Source organism: Diceros bicornis, chromosome 12 (assembly GCF_020826845.1).
Source record: "Diceros bicornis minor isolate mBicDic1 chromosome 12, mDicBic1.mat.cur, whole genome shotgun sequence".
Classification (NCBI taxonomy): Eukaryota; Metazoa; Chordata; class Mammalia; order Perissodactyla; family Rhinocerotidae; genus Diceros; species Diceros bicornis.
In genome coordinates this window covers 32103420-32127219 of record NC_080751.1, presented here as the reverse complement: position 1 = coordinate 32127219, position 23800 = coordinate 32103420, and the positions used below count along the sequence as shown (strand labels likewise).

The window sequence follows — 23800 nt, the reverse complement described above, 5'->3', positions numbered from 1 at the left end:
CATTCTCGCAGTCACCTACTACTCCTGTGGCCATTGGTTATAAAGGGCTTTACTTCCTTCACCTTTCCTGAATCTAGGGAGTATATCAGAAATGTTGCCTTCCAAAATCAAAACAAATAAAATCACCTCTTAGTGATTTTAGAGATTTTAGAAGAAAACTGCCTTAAGATATGGTTTATAAATATGTTACAGTAAGTGATAGGTTTTTCCTTGTCTCTGCCCTAGAAACAAGAACAGACTGGAATGTGTTTCAGTATAATCCAGGTGACCAGAGAGTATCCTCAGTACAGGAACAAACTAACCATAAAGAAAACCATAGCCTCATTAACCTCTCTGAGGCAATAAGGTATAAAGTGAAAATCAGTGGATGGTGTAGAGTTTGTAAAAAGATAATCCATATTACCACTTCAATGTTTTCACTTCAGTGTTTTCTAGGGAAGAAGGTACTATCATTATATATTCCCTAGGCTAAAATATGCCTAGACTGAAGAAAGAGCAATCTACATTCCATCTCATTAGCATGCTTCCTCAATTGGAAAATTCTTATATAAATGGATGATATATTTGACAAATATAGCACCCAATATAAATGAATACGTGGCGTTCTATTTTATAACTTGATCATTTCAGAGAAAGCTTTTAAGATCAATTTCCTAGACCACTGAAGACCACTGGCGTCTCCACCAATGTAATGATGCCTCATAGGAGTCTACAGGAAGCTGCTAGCTAGTTTCTTTCTTTGATGCAAGTTTAGCTATAGCAGGAAATAGTGTGTAATTAGAAGAGACTCCCAAACATTAATCCTCATCTAGATGATTGCCAGGTCCAAACAGCACTTTCTAGACCCAATGTCAGGGAGTCCAGTTTCTTCCACACTAGGACCCATCTTCTGGCTTTAGCTTTGTGGTTGTAACTTCTGAGACCTCAGACTTTTAATTATATTTAAATGCAAGCATATCACACTTGGTGAGTTTGGGTTTATATGCCCAGTTTGAGCACCCTCATCTAAAAGTCATTTGGAAAACTGAATATGACAACCATCTACTATATAAGTAGTTTTCAATTCAAAAGAGGGAGATGTAATATAATTAACTGCATTTTTATTCTGGTGACTAGACATTCTTTGGTCATTTTATTAATAGTGTCAGAGAAATTGAGCACATCATAGAATGCAATATTAAAATTATGTAAAATTTTACCTTAGAAGGGGGATCATTACACATCTCTCAACCTCTTCCATTAAATCTTTTTCTCTCTTCTCCCTTTCATCCTCTAATCTTTCCTTTTTTCACTGTGTCACCTCCCACTAGATAGGCAACTTGAGTATATTGATGATGTCCTTTTATTTGTCTAAGATTCAGTAAGCTGTGAAAGTTAGATTTCTTTATGAAAAATACAACAGTTTTAAGTCATTCAACAAGAACACCTATTTAAATTTTTTGTTACTAGGATGACAACAGTACACTCAATTTTAGTTTTCAAAGCTTAGGCAGAAACACATTTATTGGGATTTAGCAATGACTTTTTTTTACCACCTGCAAAAAAATAATTAATATTAGGAAGATACATATTTTTTTCTTCACCTTCTATTTTGTTCTTTATTTTTGTAAAAGAAGGAAATAAGCTGGCATGTATTTTTATGATTAAAAAAAGGAGAACATTTTGATAGGAAATGGCTATTTTCTGAATCTCTGTCTATATAACAGACTGAAATCTATGATCATTTAACACATTAGTGCTAAAAAAATATTCAGAGTATGATATTCAAGTACCATTTGCAACCACTTATGAACTGAAACATTACAATGGCATTCTTACCTCCTATCATGAGCCTCCCTAAGAACTGTGTCCCATACTTGGATTTAAAGATAAAATGCACTCCTAAGGGAAAATGAGAATCTAAAAAGAATAATTTTTTTAAACGCTGGGAGCTTCAAAAGTTAAGCCATTTCTCTAACTATGAGACATACCCATAAACAAGAGTTTCACTATTTTGATTTCATGTCAAATATTTAAAGGCATTCTGAAAGCCCCCATCTTCAGGGTTAACGACATAGGGCAATATGCTTTGTCATAGACGATCCCTTTAAAACACAGCCCAACAGTCTTCTTTCCGTTAAAATGTTTATTTCTGATTTTTCACCCATTGACTCTCTTGCTTTTCCAGTGGTTCTTGTGCCATTAACTGCCTCTCCATTCAGCCTTCAGACTATTCTTTTGATTCAATTCTGCACAAATTATTTTCAAAGTGATTGTCAGACGCTTCATGAATTTGTCTTTCTGGCCTGTGCACGCACCTCTGTCCAAGGCTTCCACGAGACTGGCCTGGCCGGGGAGAGCCGATGCTCTTTCTCCACCAGCAGCCGCAGGAAAGCGCTGAGCAGGTCGGAGCCTGCCGCCCGCCACTCAAGGGAACAATCCAGCCCGGAGCTGCCCTTGCCTGGGTGCCACTGAGAACTCTCAGTCCCGAAGTTCAAGAGTTCCAGGTCACCAACAGGATGGCGGTCCAGGGGACCTCTGCCCTGAAGTTACATGTTTCTATGACCTCAGAATGTTGCATGCCTCCCTTTAATGGAAAAGACAGCTGACAAAGTCAGTTGTACAGCAAAACTCCATAAATAAATCTCCCCCAATAATTTCCATTTTAAAATCAAAGAAACAGTATCAGCAAGAAGAAAAAAAAAAAACCTCACAGCTTTAGGTGCTTATACATCACTTTGTTACCAACATGATTTAAAGTGATTTGTAAGGATATGTAAAACTATAACAAGAGAGCATACATTTAAAAGTGAAAAAGGATAAAAAACAAGGGTGGGCACATAAAGTAGAGCCAGGAACAAGGCTTAAAAAAAAGTCTGAAAATAATGACCTCTGCCCTGGTGGGTCACAGTTTGGCTCTTGTAGCTCTCTATCAGCTAATGGCATCACCCCAAAAGCTCGATTTGCTTATGAGCATTTTGGAGAGAGGTCAGAGTGAGGGGTGAGAATTACAGGGTGATTATACTGGCCAACTCACTTTTCATGTGGCTTCATGTAGGAGTAGATTTTAATATATCTGGAATAGAAAAGGTCCTAGACTGTGTATCCTTAAAGCGGGCCTCTTCAAATATTGTTCTTCTGAGACAAGGCGCTCGTAAATATTGGAAGGCATTGACTTCAGAATCAAGGCAGGCTTGGCTTGCCAAGAACAGAACCTTAAAGATGTATAAAGCTGCTGTGTCTCTCCTCTCTTTCAGAGTCAGACAGCTCAAAGATTGATCTATTCTTGCTGTCTCCATTTCCTCACTTCCCCCTCACTCCTGAAACCATTCCAATCTGGCTTCCACCCCCCCACGCTTCACTGAAGCTGATCCTGCTAAGGTCCCCAAAGCACTTTTCAATTCATATTTTATTTGGGTCTCAGCAGCATTTGGAATTTGACTTCTCTCTCCTTCTTTGAATACTCTGTGCCTGTAGTTTTCCTAACACCACACTTGGTGGTTATCTCCCTCTTCTCTGGTCATTCCCTCTACCTGTCATCTGTCTGCTTCTCCCTTTCCACTTGACCCTTCCATGTTGGTGTTCCTTGGGATTCTGTTCTAGTGCCAAGACCTCCAGATCTGAAAGAGTCCACAACAGTGTTGCTATCATACAGACTAGCAAAAAGAATTTCTCATCTGTATCCCATATTGTAGAATGTCATGAAGTTCTTGTTAAGTGAGTACTAGCAGTGGTAGACATGGTATGTTGCCTTGCTCCACCTCTGTTTCAAGCTCCCTCGGGTGCCTTTCCTTTACTACAGACTCTGGAGAGCTAGGAGCTATGTTTCCCTGACTCCCTTGCAGCTAGGGTTTCAAATGTGATTTAGGTTTCATCAATCAGAAGTCCTCACGTGAAATTTGAATTTGGAACTGAGTTAGGTGGGGAGAGAAGCAGCAGTGCCTGAGTCATCCATTTAGCTGGTGTGAGGATCTAGCAGACATTGTGTAGCTCTGGAGCCGACAATTCTGGTGGGGGCTTTCTGGTGCCTGGACTGCAGTTAGGGTAATGTGTTCATAAGTGCAGCGATTTCAATGGCAGCTTCCTGATTCCCAGCAGTTTCCCTAATGGGCCTATCAGAAAAAAATTGTCCAAGGCTTGGAACTGGAGATTAGAGGGTGTCTTTCGGGGAAGCTCTGGGTATGGTCTAGTGGAACTTTCAGGAATTTTTTGATTCTATACGTATGCGCACCTTTGATCAATTTTCTATTGACTAGTCTGTTTTACAACTCTATAAGGTACAAATTTACTTGTAGCAAACCTGTAGAAATACAAATACTTCTTCTCCACAGCAAAGCAAATTAATTATTTTTTGGTAGGTATACAATTGACTTTTGCCCCGAAAAGTTAACCCCAAACATTATTCTTCTGTTGCCCTAAAACTACGTTAGTATGGGAGCCACTAGCCCCATGTGGTTATTGAGCACTTGTAATGTGGCAAGTGTGAATTGAGATATGTTGTAAGTATAAAATACACACCAGATTTCAAAGACTCAGTATAAAAAAGTATTGTAAAATATCTCATTAATTTTATTTATCATTTATATAGATTATATCTTGAAATAATATTTTGGATATATTGGACTAAATAAAATGTTAAAATTAATTTCACCTATTTATTTTTACTTTCTTTAATGTGGCTTCCAGAAAATTTTAAATTACACACGAGGCTCACATTGCAGTACTGGTGGACAGTGTTGCCCTATAGAATTTTAACCAGTTTTGCATCTATTAGCAAATTGAGTTCAGCATTCCTGATTATATGTATGTATATATGTATGTATACACATATACGCACACACTTGTCTAAATTCTCCTTTGAACCAGACATAACATCTTCCAGTTCCCTCATTAACTGTGCTTTGAATAGAAATCTTTGACACATGTCATCGTGTATTTGCATGGGAATCACAGTTTTAGCATTTTATACTTTAGCAGCCAATTCTACAGAGTTGTTCCAACAGGCCCAATCTAGATCTGTTCTTCCAGCCTTCCAGTGATTTTATAAGGACCTAATTCCCTATATTAAATTCCATTCTAAAATAGCTAAGGTGGTTTTCAATGAAAACAGCACCCTGACTGATACAATAGCTAAAAATTATTGAGTGTTCACTATTTTCTGGATACTGTGTTAAACACTTGACACAGATTATCTCATTTAATCTTCCTCAAAGCTCTATGAGGTAGGCAACATACTCTCCGTTTTACAGATGAGGCACTGAGGGTTTTAGAAACTTGCCCAGGATGACTAGTTAGAAAGTGGTAGCTGGATTCACACCCAAGCAGAATGATCCCGAAGTCCACTTCCGTGACCACTGTGTCAGCATCTATTTTCTTTCCACTAAATAAAACGGAAAGAAGAGGTATCTGTCACTTTGTTGACCTGGGAACTGTGGCACGGCAGAGCAGCTAGAGGTTTCAGTCATGCCTTCACTTCTTCTGCCTTCTCTGCTCCCAGGCCCTTTGATTCAGTTGGCTGGTTCTCAGAATCCTGGGCATAGCTCGTGCTTGGGTAGCTCTTCCAGACTCTTTCCCAACTGAGGAGGTTGAATGACACGCCATTTCTGACTGCAGCTGAGAAGCAGCTCTGCCAAGAGCAAGAGGTTTTACTAGCGGAACTGCACCAGAAGTGTGTCATGTTGAGGGTCACAGATCTTGCTAACCAGGCTGTCCACCATCTTTGGCAAAGTCAGAGAACAATTCCACTGCAGTAACTGCTATTCAGGGCCGACTGTGTGTCTGACATTGCATTAGGCAATGTATGTACATTCACTTTGATCCTTTCAATAACTCAGTGAGGTGAGTAATATTATCCCCATTTTAGAGATGAGGAATCTGGTCTCGGGTTAATTATGGATGTCCTGGGATTCCCTTGATTATCACTGATCTCTTCACTAATCATGGGCTATGTATCTGACAGAAATTTTAGACATTATATCAAAATACCATTAAAATGCTCATATTGATAATAAAGTAGTATATCATATTATTTGTCTACATGTAACTGAATAAGGAAACTTGCTAAAGAAAGGAGAATAGCAAAAAAAATTATGTACTGTGCTTCCATTATTAATGCTACTTGGAAAGCTTGAAATGGGGAGGCAACTCAGTATTTTCCAGTATGCACCACATTAGCTTTTAATTCATTAGCCGCCTTTTCCTACCATCTGCTTTCTTGCTATGGTCTACATTTTATACGGGTGCTGCAGAGATATCCAAAAAGCTTATGCCACCCCACTTTAGTCCCAGGAAATAGAACTGCTATGAATTATTAATAGTATTGGATTTCTAGTGCTTTAATTTCACCTCTTTGTTTCAGAGAAGGATATTAGTTAAATGGAATTTTTTATGTTAGCCCAGGAGCGTACTACATTTTGTAGGAAAGACTAACTTGAGTTATAGAAAAGACCATCTTATGTTGATTTCCACTTCTACATATGATGGATTCTCCACACATCCACTCCCCTGTATCCTTGCTCAGTGATAGGTCAATAGGGCAGTTTTCAAACTGAGCTCTTCAGAGCCCTTGAGATTCCCTTGAGGTGCTCGAGGTGCAGCCGGAGGGGAGAGAGGCCTGAGGGGGGTGGTTTCTGCACCCGGCGCCGCAACCATTCCCTTGCTTCCGAGAAGCACTTCACTTCTGCTATAAGCATTAAGCTTTCATGCAAGATTATGTTGGAAGAAAGGATTCTGCTCTTTAAAAAGCTTAAAAATCCTGAAATAATACACCAAATACAGTAGTAGGTGTTTGTACATCTTTGGGATACTACAAAAATTGTCTAAAGATTTTGATTTGATGATCACGATATCTCTGAGCATATACAATCAACCGTGCGCTGAACTTGACTGAGACGTGGCATATCTTATGACTAGGTTTGCAGGAGGGACTTGGCCCTCCTACAGTGTAGTAATAGTCACCCTGAACTCTGAGTGAAGTTGGTTACCATGCTTATTTATATAATGAGTAAACTCACAATCACAAGAAATGCAGTAAAATTTGGGGGCTAGCAAAAATAAGTGAACTGATTCCACAAATAAACTTTGGTTCACATGCTTATATTCAGGTTATTAGGTCAGATCCATAGGCCTCCAAGTTCCTTTAAGTGGATGAATATAGTCATTACTTGTGTTATTTCACAGGGGACAGCCATGAGTAAAATATTTTATCATTTTTTGTAATAAGAGCAACTATTTCTTTTCCTTTCAAAAATTGTTCCCTATGAGATAAAATCAGAGTTAAAACGTTGTTCTCAGAGTTCCTTTCAGTGTGTGGACTGTATAGGACCCTAGAAATGCCCGCTCCTGTCATGCATGGAAGCTGTAGACCTGAAGAAGGCAGGCAGGTGACAAAGACTCAGTCATTCAGCATATGTTTATCGAGTGCCCACTATCTCCGGGCATCATGCTAGATGCTGGGGATACAATAATGAGTAAGGCTCCAACCCTGCCTTCTTAGAATTTGCATTCTACTGTGGAGGAGGCACATAACGAATACATGAACAATTATATAAACATAGCAATTATAGAATGTGATCATTTCCATGATGCACTCCTAGGGTGGGGGTGGGGCCCTGTTTAGATAGAGGCACAGAAGGGTCTCTGGGAAGGCAAAACCTAAGTGCATCTTAGAAGGCCACAGCTGGCCTCTTTGCTGGCTGCCAAGGCCATAAATGTGTGGCACTTACTGTATTTGATAGCTAAATGTGTGCCATCTGCACCAAAGAATTAGCGAGAATGCTGTGGAAGCCCTGAGGGGACCAATAGTTGGTGATGGCCTGAATAGGAACAGGAAAACACAGCACAGTTAATTTATTAAACAAATAGATTTTTCCTTGGTCATTTAACATTTATCAGCACTGTGTTTTATTCATTTTTTTAATGCATGGATGGCCTGAAGAATACTTAAAAGTAATACATGCAAGATCATTGTCCTTTGCCATTCCCTAAAAGATTGTTTTCACAACGGTGTATAATCCTCATCAAACATGTAAGAAATGCATCCCTAATGAAATTCCTTCTTATGTTATTACTTTATAATTCTTAAAGGCAACATGATTTTGGTAAAAGAATTAAATTTGACAAAAATTAGTTTCCTTTTCAAAATCTCTACATAAGGCATTTAAAATATACTAGAGTGAAAGGAGAATATGGTTATGAAGTAACATGACTTCTGTTAGTAGATTTTCCAGTTTACATTCCTACTCTTTCATTTTTACTAGTTGAACCTTCTTATTTTTTGTTTTTTAAAGCTGATCAGTGGGTCACGTTTCTTAAATAAAAATATGTGAAAGATATACGCACACAAAGCAGATTCAGATGTACGGCAGAAATATTAGACTTCAGTCTCTTCCAAGCAAATATAATTCGCCCGTCCTTCCAACCATCCCTTCAATATTTATTGAGTCTACGAAACTAATAGGTAAAACATGCTGGAGCCAGAGCGTTGTGTTATGATCGTGCTGGCCCCCTGGCCTGGTGAAGACTGTGATTCTCTCTTTCTCTGCATAGTGACTGGAGCAATTCTCTGAAAGGCATGTAAGTAGCCAAAATGTGGCTAGATAGCCTAAGATAAAGAGGAATTTGAAATTATCCAGTCAATGTGATAAAAATTGACTAACAGAATGAATTCTGGAAAAATATATGGGGTGGTTTACATAGGAACCCCAAAGAAAAGAAAAGAAAAATGATTATACTATTAAGGAAGTTCAGTAAGGTATCTGATGACAACAGTAGAGATCACTAGTTTCCCTATATATCAGTTTAAAAACATGATGGTTAAAAGGCACCTTGTTAAAAATAGCAAGAAAAATAGAACATATCTAAGTATAAATGTATCAAGAAATATACAGGATCTGAATTAAGCAAACTACAGAATTTTAATGAGGAATATAAAGACTTGAACAAAAGTAAGAGAAAATTGTTACTCTTGATGACAAAATTAAATGTTGTTAGAATGTCAGTTCTTGCTGAATTATTTTAAGATTTAAAAGGATTTGAAGGGATTGGACAAAATTTTGCTAAAATCTAGTAGACTATTTGAGACAAACAAGGACAATTAGAAATAGAATAATGAGCTTGGGGGGAGTGTAGGGACCACTGGACATAAAAATATATTCTAGGAGCCGGCCCAGTGGCGCAAGCAGTTAAGTGTGCGCGCTCTGCTGTGGGGGCCCGGGGTTCGCCGGTTCAGATCCTGGGTGTGCACCGACACGCTGCTTGGCAAGCCATGCTGTGGTGGCGTCCCATATGAAGTGGAGGAAGATGGACACGGATGTTAGCCCAGGGCCAGTCTTCCTCAGCAAAAAAAGAGGAGGATTGGCAGATGTTAGCACAGGGCTGATCTCCTCACACACACACAAAAATATATATATATACACTAAGGCTATAATAATTAAAATAGTTTGGTACTGGTTTAGGGATTAACCAAAGATATCAATGGAGCCAAAAGAAATGTCTAGAAAAAAGATCCAAACATACACAGTCATGTGTCACTTAATGACACGGATATGTTCTGAGAAATGCATTGTTAGGTGATTTTGCCATTGTGCAAACATCATAAAGTATACTTACACAATCCTAGATGGTATAGCCTACTACACACCTAGGCTATATAGTACTAATCTTTTTTTTTTTTTTTTTTTTGCTGAGTAAGATTTGCCCCAAGCTAACATCTGTTGCCAACCCTCCTCTTTTTTTTCTTTTGGCTTGAGGAAGATTAGCCCTGAGCTGACATCTGTGCCAGTCTTCCTCTATTTTGTACGTAGGTCACCACCACAGCATGGCTGATGAGTGGTGTATGTCCCCACCCCAGATCTGAACCTGTGAACCCAGGCCACCAAAGCAGCACGCACCAAACTTAACCAGTACACCACGGGGCCAGCCCGTATATGGTACGAATCTTGACCACCGTTATATATGAGGTCCGTCATTGACAGAAACATCATTATGCAGGGCATGACTGTGCGTATATTTAGTATATGATAATAGTTATGCTGGGGAAAATGTTTAACCATTCAACATTAAGACATCTTTTTCATATAATACAATCACATAATTCCAGATGGATTAAAGATTTAAATATAAAGGATAAAGCCATACTTTCAGTTAAAGGTGTTACATTTTTAACGTATGCATTTACCTCTGTTCCCTTCTAAACCCCACTTAAGTATGAGTAAAACGGATTTTTTAAAAGGTTTAAACACCGGCAAGAACAAAGAATGAGAAAGAAAGCTACAGCAACAAAACTTTGGAAAGTAGAAAGCAGATGAGCTTGTGCTAACGAAGACCTGAACTGTAAGCCTTCAGTGGGGGAAGCAGAGAAATGGCCCGTTTAACACAGTGGAAACCCCCAAGGCTCAGGCTGATGGGAAGTGGGTGGAGAGGTGGGGTTAAAAATAGGAGGACTGAGGGGCCAGCCCGTGGCTTAGTGGTTAAGAGCCCGCGCTCTGCTACTGGCGGCCGGGTTCGGATCCTGGGTGCGCACTGACGCACCGCTTCTCGAGCCATGCTGAGGCCGTGTCCCACATACAGCAACTAGAAGTATGTGCAACTGCGACATACAACTATCTACTGGGGCTTTGGGGGAAAACAAAAGGATTAGCATGGATGTTAGCTCAGGGCTGATCTTCCTCACAAAAAAAAAAAGAAAAGGAGGACTGATTCAAAATGTGTTTAATAAGCAGTTATCCCCCACCCCACACTGGGGAGCAGCTCCCCTGCCTGCCCAGGCGGAAGCCGGAGTTTGACCCTCTGGAGAGGGTCTCATAGGCACAGTTGAAAAAAAGATATAGTGCTGAAATCAGAGAGATTCAGTGCAAGTTACACACTGAATGTTGAGGCCTTAATTTTCTTCCCAGAGTCCCAGGACACACATAGCCAGATTTATACACTCTAGGCAAGATGTTTGATGTGTCTTACCTGGAGGATCTGACAAGCCCCAGAGAAAAGATAAAGATCCCCAAATCACAGGCTCCTCAATGAAATAGTTTATTCAATTCACTCTACTAAACCTAAGACCAGCTCTGCAGATGGCCAAAGAAAAGTCCATTCCCGATTGGGGGATGGAGAGTCCCATATTCCATCGCTTACTTCAGGAAACCTCTGATTGAATTGTTCAGTCTGCCCCTCAGATGGATTGTCCCTATTGAGAAGCCTTTGGCCCAGGCATTGATCCCTGGCCCCACTGGTTCTGACCACGCTTGCAGGACAGGCGCCTAAAGAAGCACATTTGCATTGCAAGCAGACATGTTTGCAGCCTCCAGCCATCTAGTCTAACCTCAAGGGCTCTCATTGCTCATCAGCAATTCTTTCATTTCAGTCAACATTTGTTAACTCCAATAGCAATTATTAACAACTTTTTCACTTTAATCCCTCAACTCTATTTCATCTCCCTTAATTTTCTTTGTGCGCGTGTGTGTGTGTGTGTGTGTGTGTGTGTGTGTGTGTGTGAGGAAGATCAGCCCTGAACTAACATCCGTGCTAATCCTCCTCTTTTTGCTGAGGAAGACTGGCTCTGAGCTAACATCTATTGCCAATCCTCCTCCTTTTTTTCCCCCAAAGCCCCAGTAGATAGTTGTATGTCATAGGTGCACATCCTTCTAGTTGCTGTATGTGGGACGCAGCCTCAGCATGGCAGGAGAAGCGGTGCGTCGGTGCGCGCCCGGGATCTGAACCCGGGCCGCCAGTAGCGGAGCGCGCGCACTTAACTGCTAAGCCATGGGGCCGACCCCTAATTTTCAGTAAATTACCTCACCTCTTATTTTACTAAGAAAATGAAGGCTATCTCACGTGAATGCCTTCTCATATCCAAATTGCTCTCCAATTTTTTCAACCCATTATCTTCTCCTCTGTACGGAGAAGATGTGTCCTCTTTCTTTTCTAAACCTAATGAGTCTACCCAACTCATGATCCTGTTTCTTCCAACCTGCCCTGGGGCCTTGTCCCACCAATTATCATTGCTTTGTCTTGCAACTTCAATCCATTCCCTTTGCATATTTGTGAGAATATGTGTAGTGGACACTGTGATGTGCCACTCAGATGCCCTTTCAGGACCGAAAGACTTATTCCCCAGATGCTGGGAGTGCTCCTGGAAGGTGGCCCTCAGCTGTCAGCCCTCTTCAGGAATTGCCTTGGCAAAAGGAATTCACTGCACTAAAGGTCACACCTCCTTCTCTGGGCAGCTCTTCTCCAATGACTGGTTCACGTTGGGGATACAAAGACCTAGCCCTCTCACCTCAACTCGGGACAACTCTGAAGGGTCCTCCCAGTGTCAGAGCTCCTCGTGTGTTGGCTGAGGTCTTCGCTGAGACAGCATCTCTGTCCAACTTCTCCCTCGGTTCATTCTTGTCTCCCTTCCTTGCCTCACACAGTTAAACCTGAGAGTACTCCCTACATGCTAATCTCTGTTTCAGAGTCTGTATCCCAGGGTACTCTCTCTCTGACAGGATGTCTATAAGTTATGGACATTTAAAATTTTGATAGGTAGTAACATGTTGCCCTTCTAAAAAGCTGTACAAATTTGCATTCCCATCAACAGTGTATAAAAGTGCCTTTTTTTCCACACCCTAACTGCCGCTACTAGATATTATCAAACTTTCAAATCTTTGCCATTTCATAACAGATGGTGTCTCATTCTTGCTTTATTTGTATTTTTAAAATTATGAGTAAGAGTTAGAATATTTTCAGATATTTATTGGCCATTTTTATTTCTTTCCCTTTCATCTGCTTATGTTCTTTGTCCATTTTTCTATTGGATGGTCATCTTTTATATATTGTTTTTAAGTGCTCTTTGTATAGTAAAAAAAAAAATGCTAAAAAGTTTTCCAGTTTGCTGTTTGTTTTGGCTTTGCGTAAGACATTTTTTTGACCATTCAAAAGTTTTACATTTTTAATTAAAGTTATCAATATTTTCCCATGCTTCTTGGTATTCTGTCATGCTTAAATTGGCATTCCCCATTCGAAAATTTGAAAAATTCAATAATATTTTCTTTAAAACTTAGCTCAAATGCCATTGCTATCACAAAGATGTCCCTGAGTACCTTGAGCAGAAGTTAACCCTCCCAATTCCTCTCCCTCTTTATATAAATCATGTTGTACATCATATTCTGCCTTACATTATAGTTATTTTTATTATTCTCCAAACTCTTCTATTAGACTGTAAGTTACTGGAGGAAAGAACCCTATTTTAAATATCTGTGTATGCACTCCAGTATCTAGGATATGCCTTGCATACTGTGCTACTTAAATATTTATTGAATTAACTGGTACTGTTTGATTATGTGTTTGTTTTTCACACTAAGGGTGAGTGACTATATATATATATCTCCCATCTCAATCACATCCTCACTAATTAGATATAAATTTGTGTGAAACTTTGTGACTAGTTATTTTTTGGCTAAGAGAACTCGTAGTTCTGCCATCTCCAGACCTGAGCCATACCTATCAAGGACTGGCTGCAAGAGCTATACATGAAGAGTGAGGCCTTAGGGCTTGCAAAGTGATAGGTGACCAGAACATTCCTAAGTGAGTAAGCAAGTCAGTCAAGATGGTTCCTAGCAACAGGGGTGGCATGTGTGGAGCCGTGGCACAAAGTGGCTCTCCCCCTGACACACACACAGTGTAAACAGAGCTGAATCACCCAACAGTGTGACCATTCTGCCCCTACCAATGGCGTAGATTCCTCCTTGGCCATAGGTTTGGCCTGTGAAGAAGTTCTTGATGGTGTTTAAGACCAGCTACAGATAGGTAGTCAGGCTCTCAAGTAGTTAAATATATTAAGTTATCAGCTCAGGTGGATTAGTCATTGCAGCTCCCATGCCCACTAGTCCTAGTCCTGGATTCACTGGTTCCAGTTCCTCTCTGCTCATTCTCTCTTGAGCCCATTCAAATATGGCTTTCACTCCACCCAAACTGCTCTTGTCAAGGTCATCAGTGACCTTCATGTTGCTAAACGCAATGGTCAATTATTAGTCCTTACCTTACTTGACCTGCCAGCAGCATTGACCTGGTTGATCCCTCCCTGCTCCCTGAGGGCTTCATTTGACTCCCAGGACGTGATTCTTGCCCAGTTTTTCTACCTCACTGGATGCTTTCTTCTCTTCCTGTGCTGATTCTTCCTCTGCTTGCTGAGCTGTTAACATTGGGTGCCCTAAGGTACAGTCCTTGGACCTCTTCCCTTTTCTATCTATATTCCTTTTTTTTTGGTGATCCCATCCAATCTTATGGCTTTCAATACTATCTGCAGACAAATTCCAAACTTTATATCCTCCAGCAAGACTTATAGATCCAGTTGCCTACTCAACATCTCATTTAGATGTCTAATAAACATCTCAAACTCTCAAACTTAACCTTCCAAAACTGAACTTCTGATCTTTCCCCCAAATCTGCTCTTCTCACAGTCTCTGCATTTCAGTAAATGACAACCCCATCCAAGTAGTTTTTCAAACCAATAACCCTGGTGTCATCCTTCAGTCCTCTCTTTTTCTCACACCCACATCCAATCTGTCAGCAAATCTAGTGACTATATCTTTAAAATATATCCAGAATCTGATCACTTGTCACCACCACCACTGCAAGTTACTTAACTCTTCTGTGTCTCTCCTTCTTCATCAATAACTTAGGAGTAAAAACTGACTATAACTTACAGGGCTAATGTGTAGATTAAAAGTAGTACATGTAAAGAACTTAGCACAGTGCTGAGCAAACAGTTAGTGCTCAATAAATGTTAGCTTTTATTATTTCTGGCCTTTATTTTCTAGCAGTTTTCAAGGAGATTTGACTAGTCAAATTGAAGCCATCAGCTCCTTTTCATAATAACTGAATTTTATTCTTCAACACACGCAATTTCCATTTTTAAGATTTCAACTAAATGAGTTGAAGAAAATAAAATGTATTACTGTGCTCATGGCTTAGTTTCTGAAAAGGAAGAAAAATGAAAATTTACCTTACCCAATAAAATTGTCACAAATAAGAACCAAAGAAAGGGTTAAATAACGCAATGGCAATTTAAATCACTGGAATTCTTCGGTAGCCTGATTAAGAATAATTTTCAGCTAATCAAATGACTTTAGCCTAGAGAATATTTTTAAATCAAGGTTATATGAGATTGTTACATGTGATATTGCACAGCTGTATACAGCACTAGCTTCACAACCTGAAAGAACTTTAGGGATATGAGGAAACTCACAGAAATAACAGCCATCACTTATGTAAAACAGCCTCATATCGGTAACCTGTAGTCCAACTTACTCTGTCATCCCAACTAATTATCCATGGTAGAAAGACCACCGAAAATCCTTAACAGTATTATCTGAGGTGTCAGTAATATTACAATAAGCCTGAATTATGTAGGAAGCATCTCAGGTAAGTACCCAAATGCATGGATTAGATATATAGATATCACTAATAAATTAAGAAAAATCATTGCACTATATAAACAGAAAAGTAGTTTCAGAACATTTAACTTGTCTCTTTAATGCAGTCACTTTGCTAATATATGTGGTAATAAATGGTTTTTGAATAGATAAGACAAAATGTTCATCTTTTAATATTTTATGAATATTATTTTAATATTTATGAAAAATCACATTTATTCTTTATTCTTTCATTCTCTCTGCATATATATATATATATATATATATATATATATATATATATATAAATAAATAAAATATCTACCATGTGTTGGGTAATGAGAAAAAACAATGGTGAATTGTTTTTATTACTTACCTCTTTGTAAAAATATTTTTATCCTTTTGCATACAATAGCTAGGTAATAATGGCCTTGGATGTTTTAAGAGTACGAAAATAACCCCAATATGAAATCATCAGGAGTTGACTGTGCTTAATTTGTTATTAGCTTTTCTTTGTCCATATTTAATTATATTAAACTATAGTATTCTGATACATACATGGTATATACAATGTAAAAAAAGTTACAATTCACATTATATGCAAAAGTTACTTAGTAAAAATAAACTCCCATTGTTACCTATTGTGGGATCATTTTAGCTAGTCCATATATACTTTATATGCTAATTTTTGTTTCTTTGTTTATTTTTTGTAGGAAGTCCTGGCTGAGCAAGGTTGGAAGTCCTAGTTCTCGCATTGACCGCACGAACTTTTCTAATGAAAAAACCATCTCTAAACTTGAATACTCTAATTTTAGTGTTCGATACTAATAGAAGAGAAATAAAAACCGTAATGCTTATATTGCACAATAGACACTATATATTCTTAAGTCTATTTAGTAGAATAATAGTAGCAGAGTAAGGTAAAAAAAGAACTGTCTGTTCTGAAAGTTAAATTATATATGTTATTAAAAATGTCTGACACTGAAATAGTTTTATTCAACTATGTTTTTAACAAGCAAAAACTTAGTATTCTAAAGAAAAAATGTCATTACAAAATATTTAATATGAATATTTAAACTTGTCTCATAGAATCTTTAATTCTAATGAATATTATAGCATGCATGTTATTTGGCTAGACATAAAATAATAAAGTTAACCATTTAAACATTATTCTTAGGTACTGTTGTCTGAATTGAATTCTAAAAACTTCTGAATAATAATTTGTTATTAAAGTTGAGTAATTTGTTTAAACACAACAAAATGAACAGTAGTTAGATATAAATGTGTATGATGATCAGTATAACCATAAAATAACATCAATAGTTAATTTTTAAAATTCTGGTTAAATGAGAACATGATTCAATACTTAGGTTGGAGCTACTTAATGCTTTCTATGAACTATATTGTTCTGTATAGTGAACAGAGTAGTAATGGCGACTGATAAGAACAATTCAGGATAGCAAACAGCAAGATTTGTATCAACACCATCATAATGGATGTCCTATTAACCAGAAAAGGAACTGGGAGTCTAAATAAATCATACTATCCCCTAAACTTGGCCTATCATTTGGGGATTTTCATATGTAAATGATAATTAAGCAACAGAGTATTTAAGGGAAGGTTCGTTTCTATATCACAGAATTATGCTATTGAGAAAGGAAGACCTTTAACTCAAAATAGTGGAATTTCAAATGTTGTAGTATATACTTGCAAATATCTTTCAATGATTTCCAAATTTTTATAACAATGGAATCCTTCAATAAAACAAAAATTTACATGGAATTTAATACATAAAGCAAGTGAGAAAGCACAACTAATATGAGTGAAATGGGGATGGAGGTCCCTGGAACCCTGCACACTTGGTCTCACTTTCCCTCCCGCATCTTGTCCTCCTTGGACAATTGCACATCCGTTGGGAATACAGGTTAGAAACCATCATTCTGTCTATGGAATAAATCTCCATTGCTACACTCCATGGCCTGGAGAAAGAATTCAGGCCTCTCTCCTCTACCTGCTGCAAGATTAGAAGTGAGAGAAGGAGATAATGGTGGGCTGACTTTGTTCATTTGAAAGGTTAACTCTACGGATGATGATATTATTGATGTCAAATATATATAAGACAACACATTAGGGAATGACAAAAATATTTTTTAAAACTTTCCAAATACACTTAAAATAAAGGAATAAACAACTTTTCTATTATTTTAATACCATCATCCTGTAAAGTATCATATGTGTTGAATATTATACAGGAGAATCTATTGTGATACTCCTTTGAGTTTTGCTCCTACTCCTGGTTCAAGGAAGGTAGACAAGTCTTTGTGTTCCCTTACCTCAGGGAGGGTTTTGGCACCAGATCCCCTGAAGACAACTTTTCTTCCAAGATTTCATCTTGAAGAAGGCATTATGGTGTGAGTTGTGGAGAAAGACAAACACTAGGCCTTTAGTGAGTAAAAGAGAAGCAGAAGTGGCAAGAGCCCAGGGGACAAAGAGATTATCCAAGACTTTGGAAATGGACCAAAGGCCGTGGATTTCCTAAAAGATGGAGACCTACACCTTTCTCCCCAGCGGCACCTCTGAGGAATGGCTAAACCTGAGAGGGGAGCAGCTGTGGTGCACCCAGGGAAGTTGGATCTTAGGCCCAGGGGCTCCCAGCCCTAGCAAGATTCCTGTCCCCAAAAGTGCTGCAAAGCATCTTGACTATAAGGGACCGTGGTGGCTTGGACAGCAGTCATGGTAACTGGTATAGACTGGAGACCAGAGAAGTCTTTCTTGAATGTTCTCTCTGCATAAGACCCTTTACATGGTCCTTCTGAAAGAATACAAAGCACTAGGGATGACTCCTGACATCTCCCTGACAAGATGGGGCTTGAAGTAGACTCAATTTGATTTAGAGAAAATAAAATAGACATTTCTTGCACGCTCAATTTGGAAACAAAATCTGTATCTCTTTACACATAGAAAGACTAAGTGATTTTAGAAAAATGTGATCTCATAAGTGACACCAATATGTCATTTTTTATTACCCTGATAGCCTCTGGTAGTTCCGTTCCCAGCTCTCTTTATAAGAAAATCACACTTTGCTGGCACAATCTTCTAACTGCACAAAGTGAATCACATTAGTCAGGGTTGCTTAATGATTAATACATAACTACTGGATGAAAAATATTGTAGATAATGATTAAAAATAGATGTTCATGGATGGATAGAAAGCAAGAAAAAAAAAGTAAGGCAATTAAAAATGTATTATAGAGACCAGATACATCTTAACAGTAAACTTAATATGTCAAATTTCATATTGAACTTACACAGGGAATTTTTAATTTACATATCATATTTTAGATAATAACAAACCTTGATAGGTTTAGTTTTGTCAGAATTAGACATTTTAAAAACCAAGAAAAAAAAATTACCAAAGATGAGTATCTACTTCAGTGACCATCAACCAGGAGTCTCAACACTCCACATGCCCACACCCTCCTCAAGAAGCCATATATTAGAATTAGGAGGTCTGATCTGTAAAAGCATATTAACTATTATTTTTCATATTTATGTAAAAAAATGCCTATCTTTTTAAAAAGCTAAATCAAGAAGTAAAGCTCAATATGGCTGGAGGGAATATGCAAAAGACAGACTCTTTACCAAGTAGGGTGCATAGAAGCAACAAGGGTGTGGGAGAGACATGAGATTTTTCTATTAGGAAGGGTATGGGCGTCTAAGCTTGAGAAGAAGCAATCCAAGTTTCATCTGAGACTGGGAATCTCTAAGAACAGGGGAATACCCTGCAACCTGAAGAATGCTTGTGCTTCAAAAGTAGGTGCTCCTGTTAACAAAGGGCAGAGAAGCACTGAGGGAGGAGCTCATAGGCGAAGGGGGGTGTGGTGGATATGGCAACAACACCCACTAGTTTGACTTTGCTGGAAACCGGTCACCATTTTTATGACTAAATTTCTACCGAAGGAGTTTTTCAGAAGAATGTATCTCTAAAGTCATAATTAGAGACAACAGAAAAACAGAATCTACTTCCAAAAATTAGCTTGTATTGGGAAATACATATATAGTCCACAAATATATTTCATACGGTAGCTCATCCTGGCCTCTGTTAACATAGATATCAAAGAATATTCACTACGTGGCTAAAAGGAAAAGATTTTCATGTCTGGAACTAATTTCTGGAACTGAAAATAGGCAGCATGGTATGGTAGAGAATATTCTGGTCTAGGAATCAGAAGACCTGCATTCTGGGCCCAGCCCATCCATTAATTAGCTTTGTGCCTGGGGTGCCCTCAACTGCAAAGTCAAAAAACTGAGCTAAATCAGGACTTTCACAGGATTCCAGCAATCTAGACGCCTCCCAGGAGGTGGTACCAGGAGAGCTACAGAAGGGCAGTGAGAAAGACGAGCAGTGTGATCTCAGCCCACGGCTCCAATCAGAGCAGCCCTACTCTCCTCTCTCGCAAGCAGTAGGATTCCCTTATAAGACATCTTTGAGAAGAATTTTCCCTCAAACAAATAAACAAAATCAAAAAACAAGATAATGAATTTAGTATCTGGGGTCTTCTTTTCTAAATTTGTCTAAGGTGCTAAACTCAAATGCATTTTCTATTCTCTTGATGACTTCTGTCAAGCCAGTGTGGTATGTATACTTTACCTTTAGTCATTTTCATTGAAACATGCACAATTTGTGAAAAGTACTCTTGAAAATAAATTCTTATTTTTCATAGTGACCTCCATAAATGTCCATTGTAGCTGAAATATTTCTGAGATTGATTTTCTGTTGTCTTTTGTTTCTATTTTTTTGTTAACTATATATATATATATATATGCAAGAGGAGATACAAATATATATAATTACTGGCTTAATTAAAATGTGTCTGATAAGCATATCTTGGAGATTTTAGCCTAACATTTAGAATGAAGTATAAGAGGTAATTTTCCTTTTCTTAACTGGTTCAAATGGTTTTTAATAAAACTGAAATCTGATAAAAATTATAAATATCAGAATGTAAAAGTCTAATTACTGTGTGATCTCATTAGCAGGTTTTTCTATAGAAAGTGGGGTTTTCCCCCTTCTAAAGAGCATGATTTTTGCTTTCTCCTCTGCTAGAAAGTCAGCATACATTCTTGGTTGGATGTCTAAGATACTTCTTTCATCCTCAAACTGTTTTTCTTTTATTAGTTTTATTTTCCATGTTGGCACAACGGACTCCGCAAGTAGCAGTGGATACAAGCCTCTAATATGGCTTCTTTTTTTTTCCTTCTAATTTTTTACAAATACTAGAAGACATATAGAGAAAGAGAAGATGCAGGAAATTCATTCTATTGGAAAATGGAGTTTCTGTTTCAAAACAGTTCTAAAATGCAAGGATTATAGTCAGTCATTTAGCCATTTGCAAGCATCAGGCAGAATTTCTACAGAATTCAGTGCAGATTAATCTGGATTAAGAACATGCTTGCAATGCTTAACCAGGAAATTGGCATCAAGTGAGTAGACACTATGTACCATTATTTTTGAGATGTGGTATCTACAACAACCAGAAAAAATGGAGCAGAAATCCTTCTTCTCCTCAGGTACTATTTTCTGAAGTAGCAAAAGAAGAATCAATTCTTCTCTCTCTTCTCTGATTCCAACTACCACTCTTTCCCCCACTGATTGGGACAACATAAGTCCTACATCACAGCATGGGGGAAGAGAAGAATACAGGCAGTGGCATATTGGGTAGTCCTTTTACTTAAAGCATGGAAGTTGAGGCAAGGTAGCTTCATAAGTGTTCCTTTTATAATTATTTATACTCTGAATTATTTTATACATCCTTTAATATGTATGATGTATTTCATAATTTAAAAAAAAATTTAAGGCTCCTAGAAATCTCATAGCAAAACAACAACAAAATACTGGATTGGGGCATGTCAACCATTCTAAGGGTTTATACCTGACAGGGATACCCTCTGTCTGTTGGCAAACACCAGTACAGAACCAAACTCTCCTCAATAAAAGATGAATAAACAGGAAACCAAAATTAGCCTTAAAATTCAAAAAAGCACTACAGCCAAGGCAAAAAGAACATTATCCTTTATCAGGGGAAGTACCTATCTCTAAAAGATATATATTATAGGAAAAAATAAAATTCCAGGAAACGTCTGCTATGTCTTCAATAGCATGTAATGAAAGTTGATCTTTGAAAAAAAATGCAGGGAGCTATCGGGGAGAATATGTGCAGATTAAAATAAAATATATAGATTAAGGAAAATTAGTTGAGATATAAAAATCATATTCTGAAGAGCAGGCAACACACCCATACACCCACACACTTAAGCTATGGACTGATTATAGGAAACTCCAAGGGGAACAGGAGAATTGCAATCCATTCTGAAATTAGTAACCATCAAATTAGTGATGTAGAGCTGTGGTTGCCAAACTCAGCTGATTATCAGAATTACCTAGGGAGCATTTTAAGTAGACTTATTACTAGGCCCCACACCAGACCTAACGAATCAGGATCTTCCATGGGTTTTGTCCCTGAATCTGCATGTTTCAAAATATCCCCAGGTGATTTTGACAATCTGGCAGGTTTAGGAAATGCTGGTATAGAGAATAAATCTGAAAAGTTCATCAGGAAAGTAGAGGAAAGAACAGAGAAATGAAAGTGACAGAGAGAATGATTACTTCGGAGGAAAGAGAGCACATATCTAACCCATCAATAAATCAATGATAGAAGTTCGTGGGGAAAAAGCTGGAATAATTGAAACAGAAGGAAAAATCAGTTATAATGGAAGAAAACCTTCTTGAGTTAAAGTATATAGCTATAAATTGTACCGTATAAAGTTTACAGCTAGGAAGGACTTAAGTTTTAAGTAAAAATTACCGAAAAGAGGCCCATACATAAAGCCTAGCTAAAAAATAAATTAATTATTAAGATAAACAAAACTCCTCTAGCATTCACCTCAAGAAGAACCTAATTGCTGCCCAGGAATTGTTCTGTTTATTCCATTCCATCTCCCACCTTCCTAGACAACTATTTCATACTTACTTCTCACTCAGCAGTAGCTTTACTTCCTATTTCTGGCAGAAAAGAACTTCCACAAGCTCCCACCATTGATTTACCCATCTACCCACATTTGTGCCCAAGCACTTCCTCTGCTTTCCTGCCTATTACCATAGATAAACCAACTCTGCTCCCAGTTAAGGCGATGCCTGGACCCCATACCCTCAAGGATGCTGCTTCTGCAATTCTCACTCCTGCATCCTCAATTTTTGTGTGTGTGTGTGTGAGGAAGATCAGCCCTGAGCTAGCATCCATGCTAATCCTCCTCTTTTTGCTGAGGAAGACCGGCTCTGAGCTAACATCTATCACCAATCCTCCTCCTTTTTTTTTTTCCCCCAAAGCCCCAGTAAATAGTTGTATGTCATAGTTGCACATCCTTCTAGTTGCTGTATGTGGGACGCGGCCTCAGCATGGCCAGAGAAGTGGTGCATCCGTGCACGCCTGGGATCCGACCCTGGGCCGCCAGCAGTGGAGCGCGTGCACTTAACCACTGAGCCACAGGGCCGGCCCCTGCATCATCAATTTTTGATTCGTATTGAATGAATCTTTCGCATCGGTCTACAAACATGCTATTATTTCTCCCTCTGTTGACCCCTTACAGATAAACTTCTCCAAAAAAGTTGTCTATACTCGTTGTAATCCAATCCCTCCATTCTTCTTGAACCTGTTTCCATCATGCTTTTGGTCCCCCAGCCATCTACCAACACTCATCATATTACCTCTAATGATTTCATTCCATTGTTGCTAACTCCACTGGTCAATTCTCTGTCCTCTTCTTACTTAAACCAATAGCACTTTTTTCACTTGGCTTCCCGCACATCACACTCTTGATTTTCCTCTTACCTCATTATTCAGAACTTTTCTGTCTTCTTTGGTGATTCCTCCTCGTCTCTCTAACTTTGGAACATTGCAGGGTCCCTGAGCTCCGGCCCCGAACATCTTCTTTCCTTAATCTATATTCATCCCTTTGCCAATATTATCCAGTCTCATAACTTTAAATATCACGGATATGTTGACAACTCCAAAATTTATACTTCCTATCCAGGCTTATTCCCTCAATCTCCAGATTCATATAACCAACAGCCTACTCAACATTTCCAATTGGACTTCTATTAGGCCTCTCACATTTTAATGTCCCAAACTGAGTTCCTGTGCTGCCTAGGCCCAAATTTACTCCTCCCACAGACTTCCTCTACCTTGGCTGATTGTTCCTCCTACAGACTTCTCCACCTCCACTGATGGCAACACCACATTTTGAGATGCTCAGGGCAAAAAAAAAATATCTCCTTTACTTCTCTCATGCGTTCATGCCCCTGTTGTCTCTATCCTAAAATGTCCAGAATTTGCTTAAAAATAATCCAGTAGGAGGAAGGAAAGAGCAGAAAG

General features: G+C 38.5%; 1 protein-coding gene across 1 annotated transcript in view; it reads left to right on the top strand.

Moving 5' to 3' along the window:
* Nucleotides 1-16532, top strand: part of ACYP2 (acylphosphatase 2) — a 177674-nt gene extending 161142 nt beyond the window's left edge. Inside the window, exon 4 of the mRNA XM_058551252.1 lies at nucleotides 16082-16532. Coding sequence (XP_058407235.1) covers nucleotides 16082-16196 — 115 coding nt within the window. The 3' untranslated portion in view covers nucleotides 16197-16532. The remainder of the gene's footprint in view (nucleotides 1-16081) is intronic.
* Nucleotides 16533-23800: the final 7268 nt, after the last annotated feature.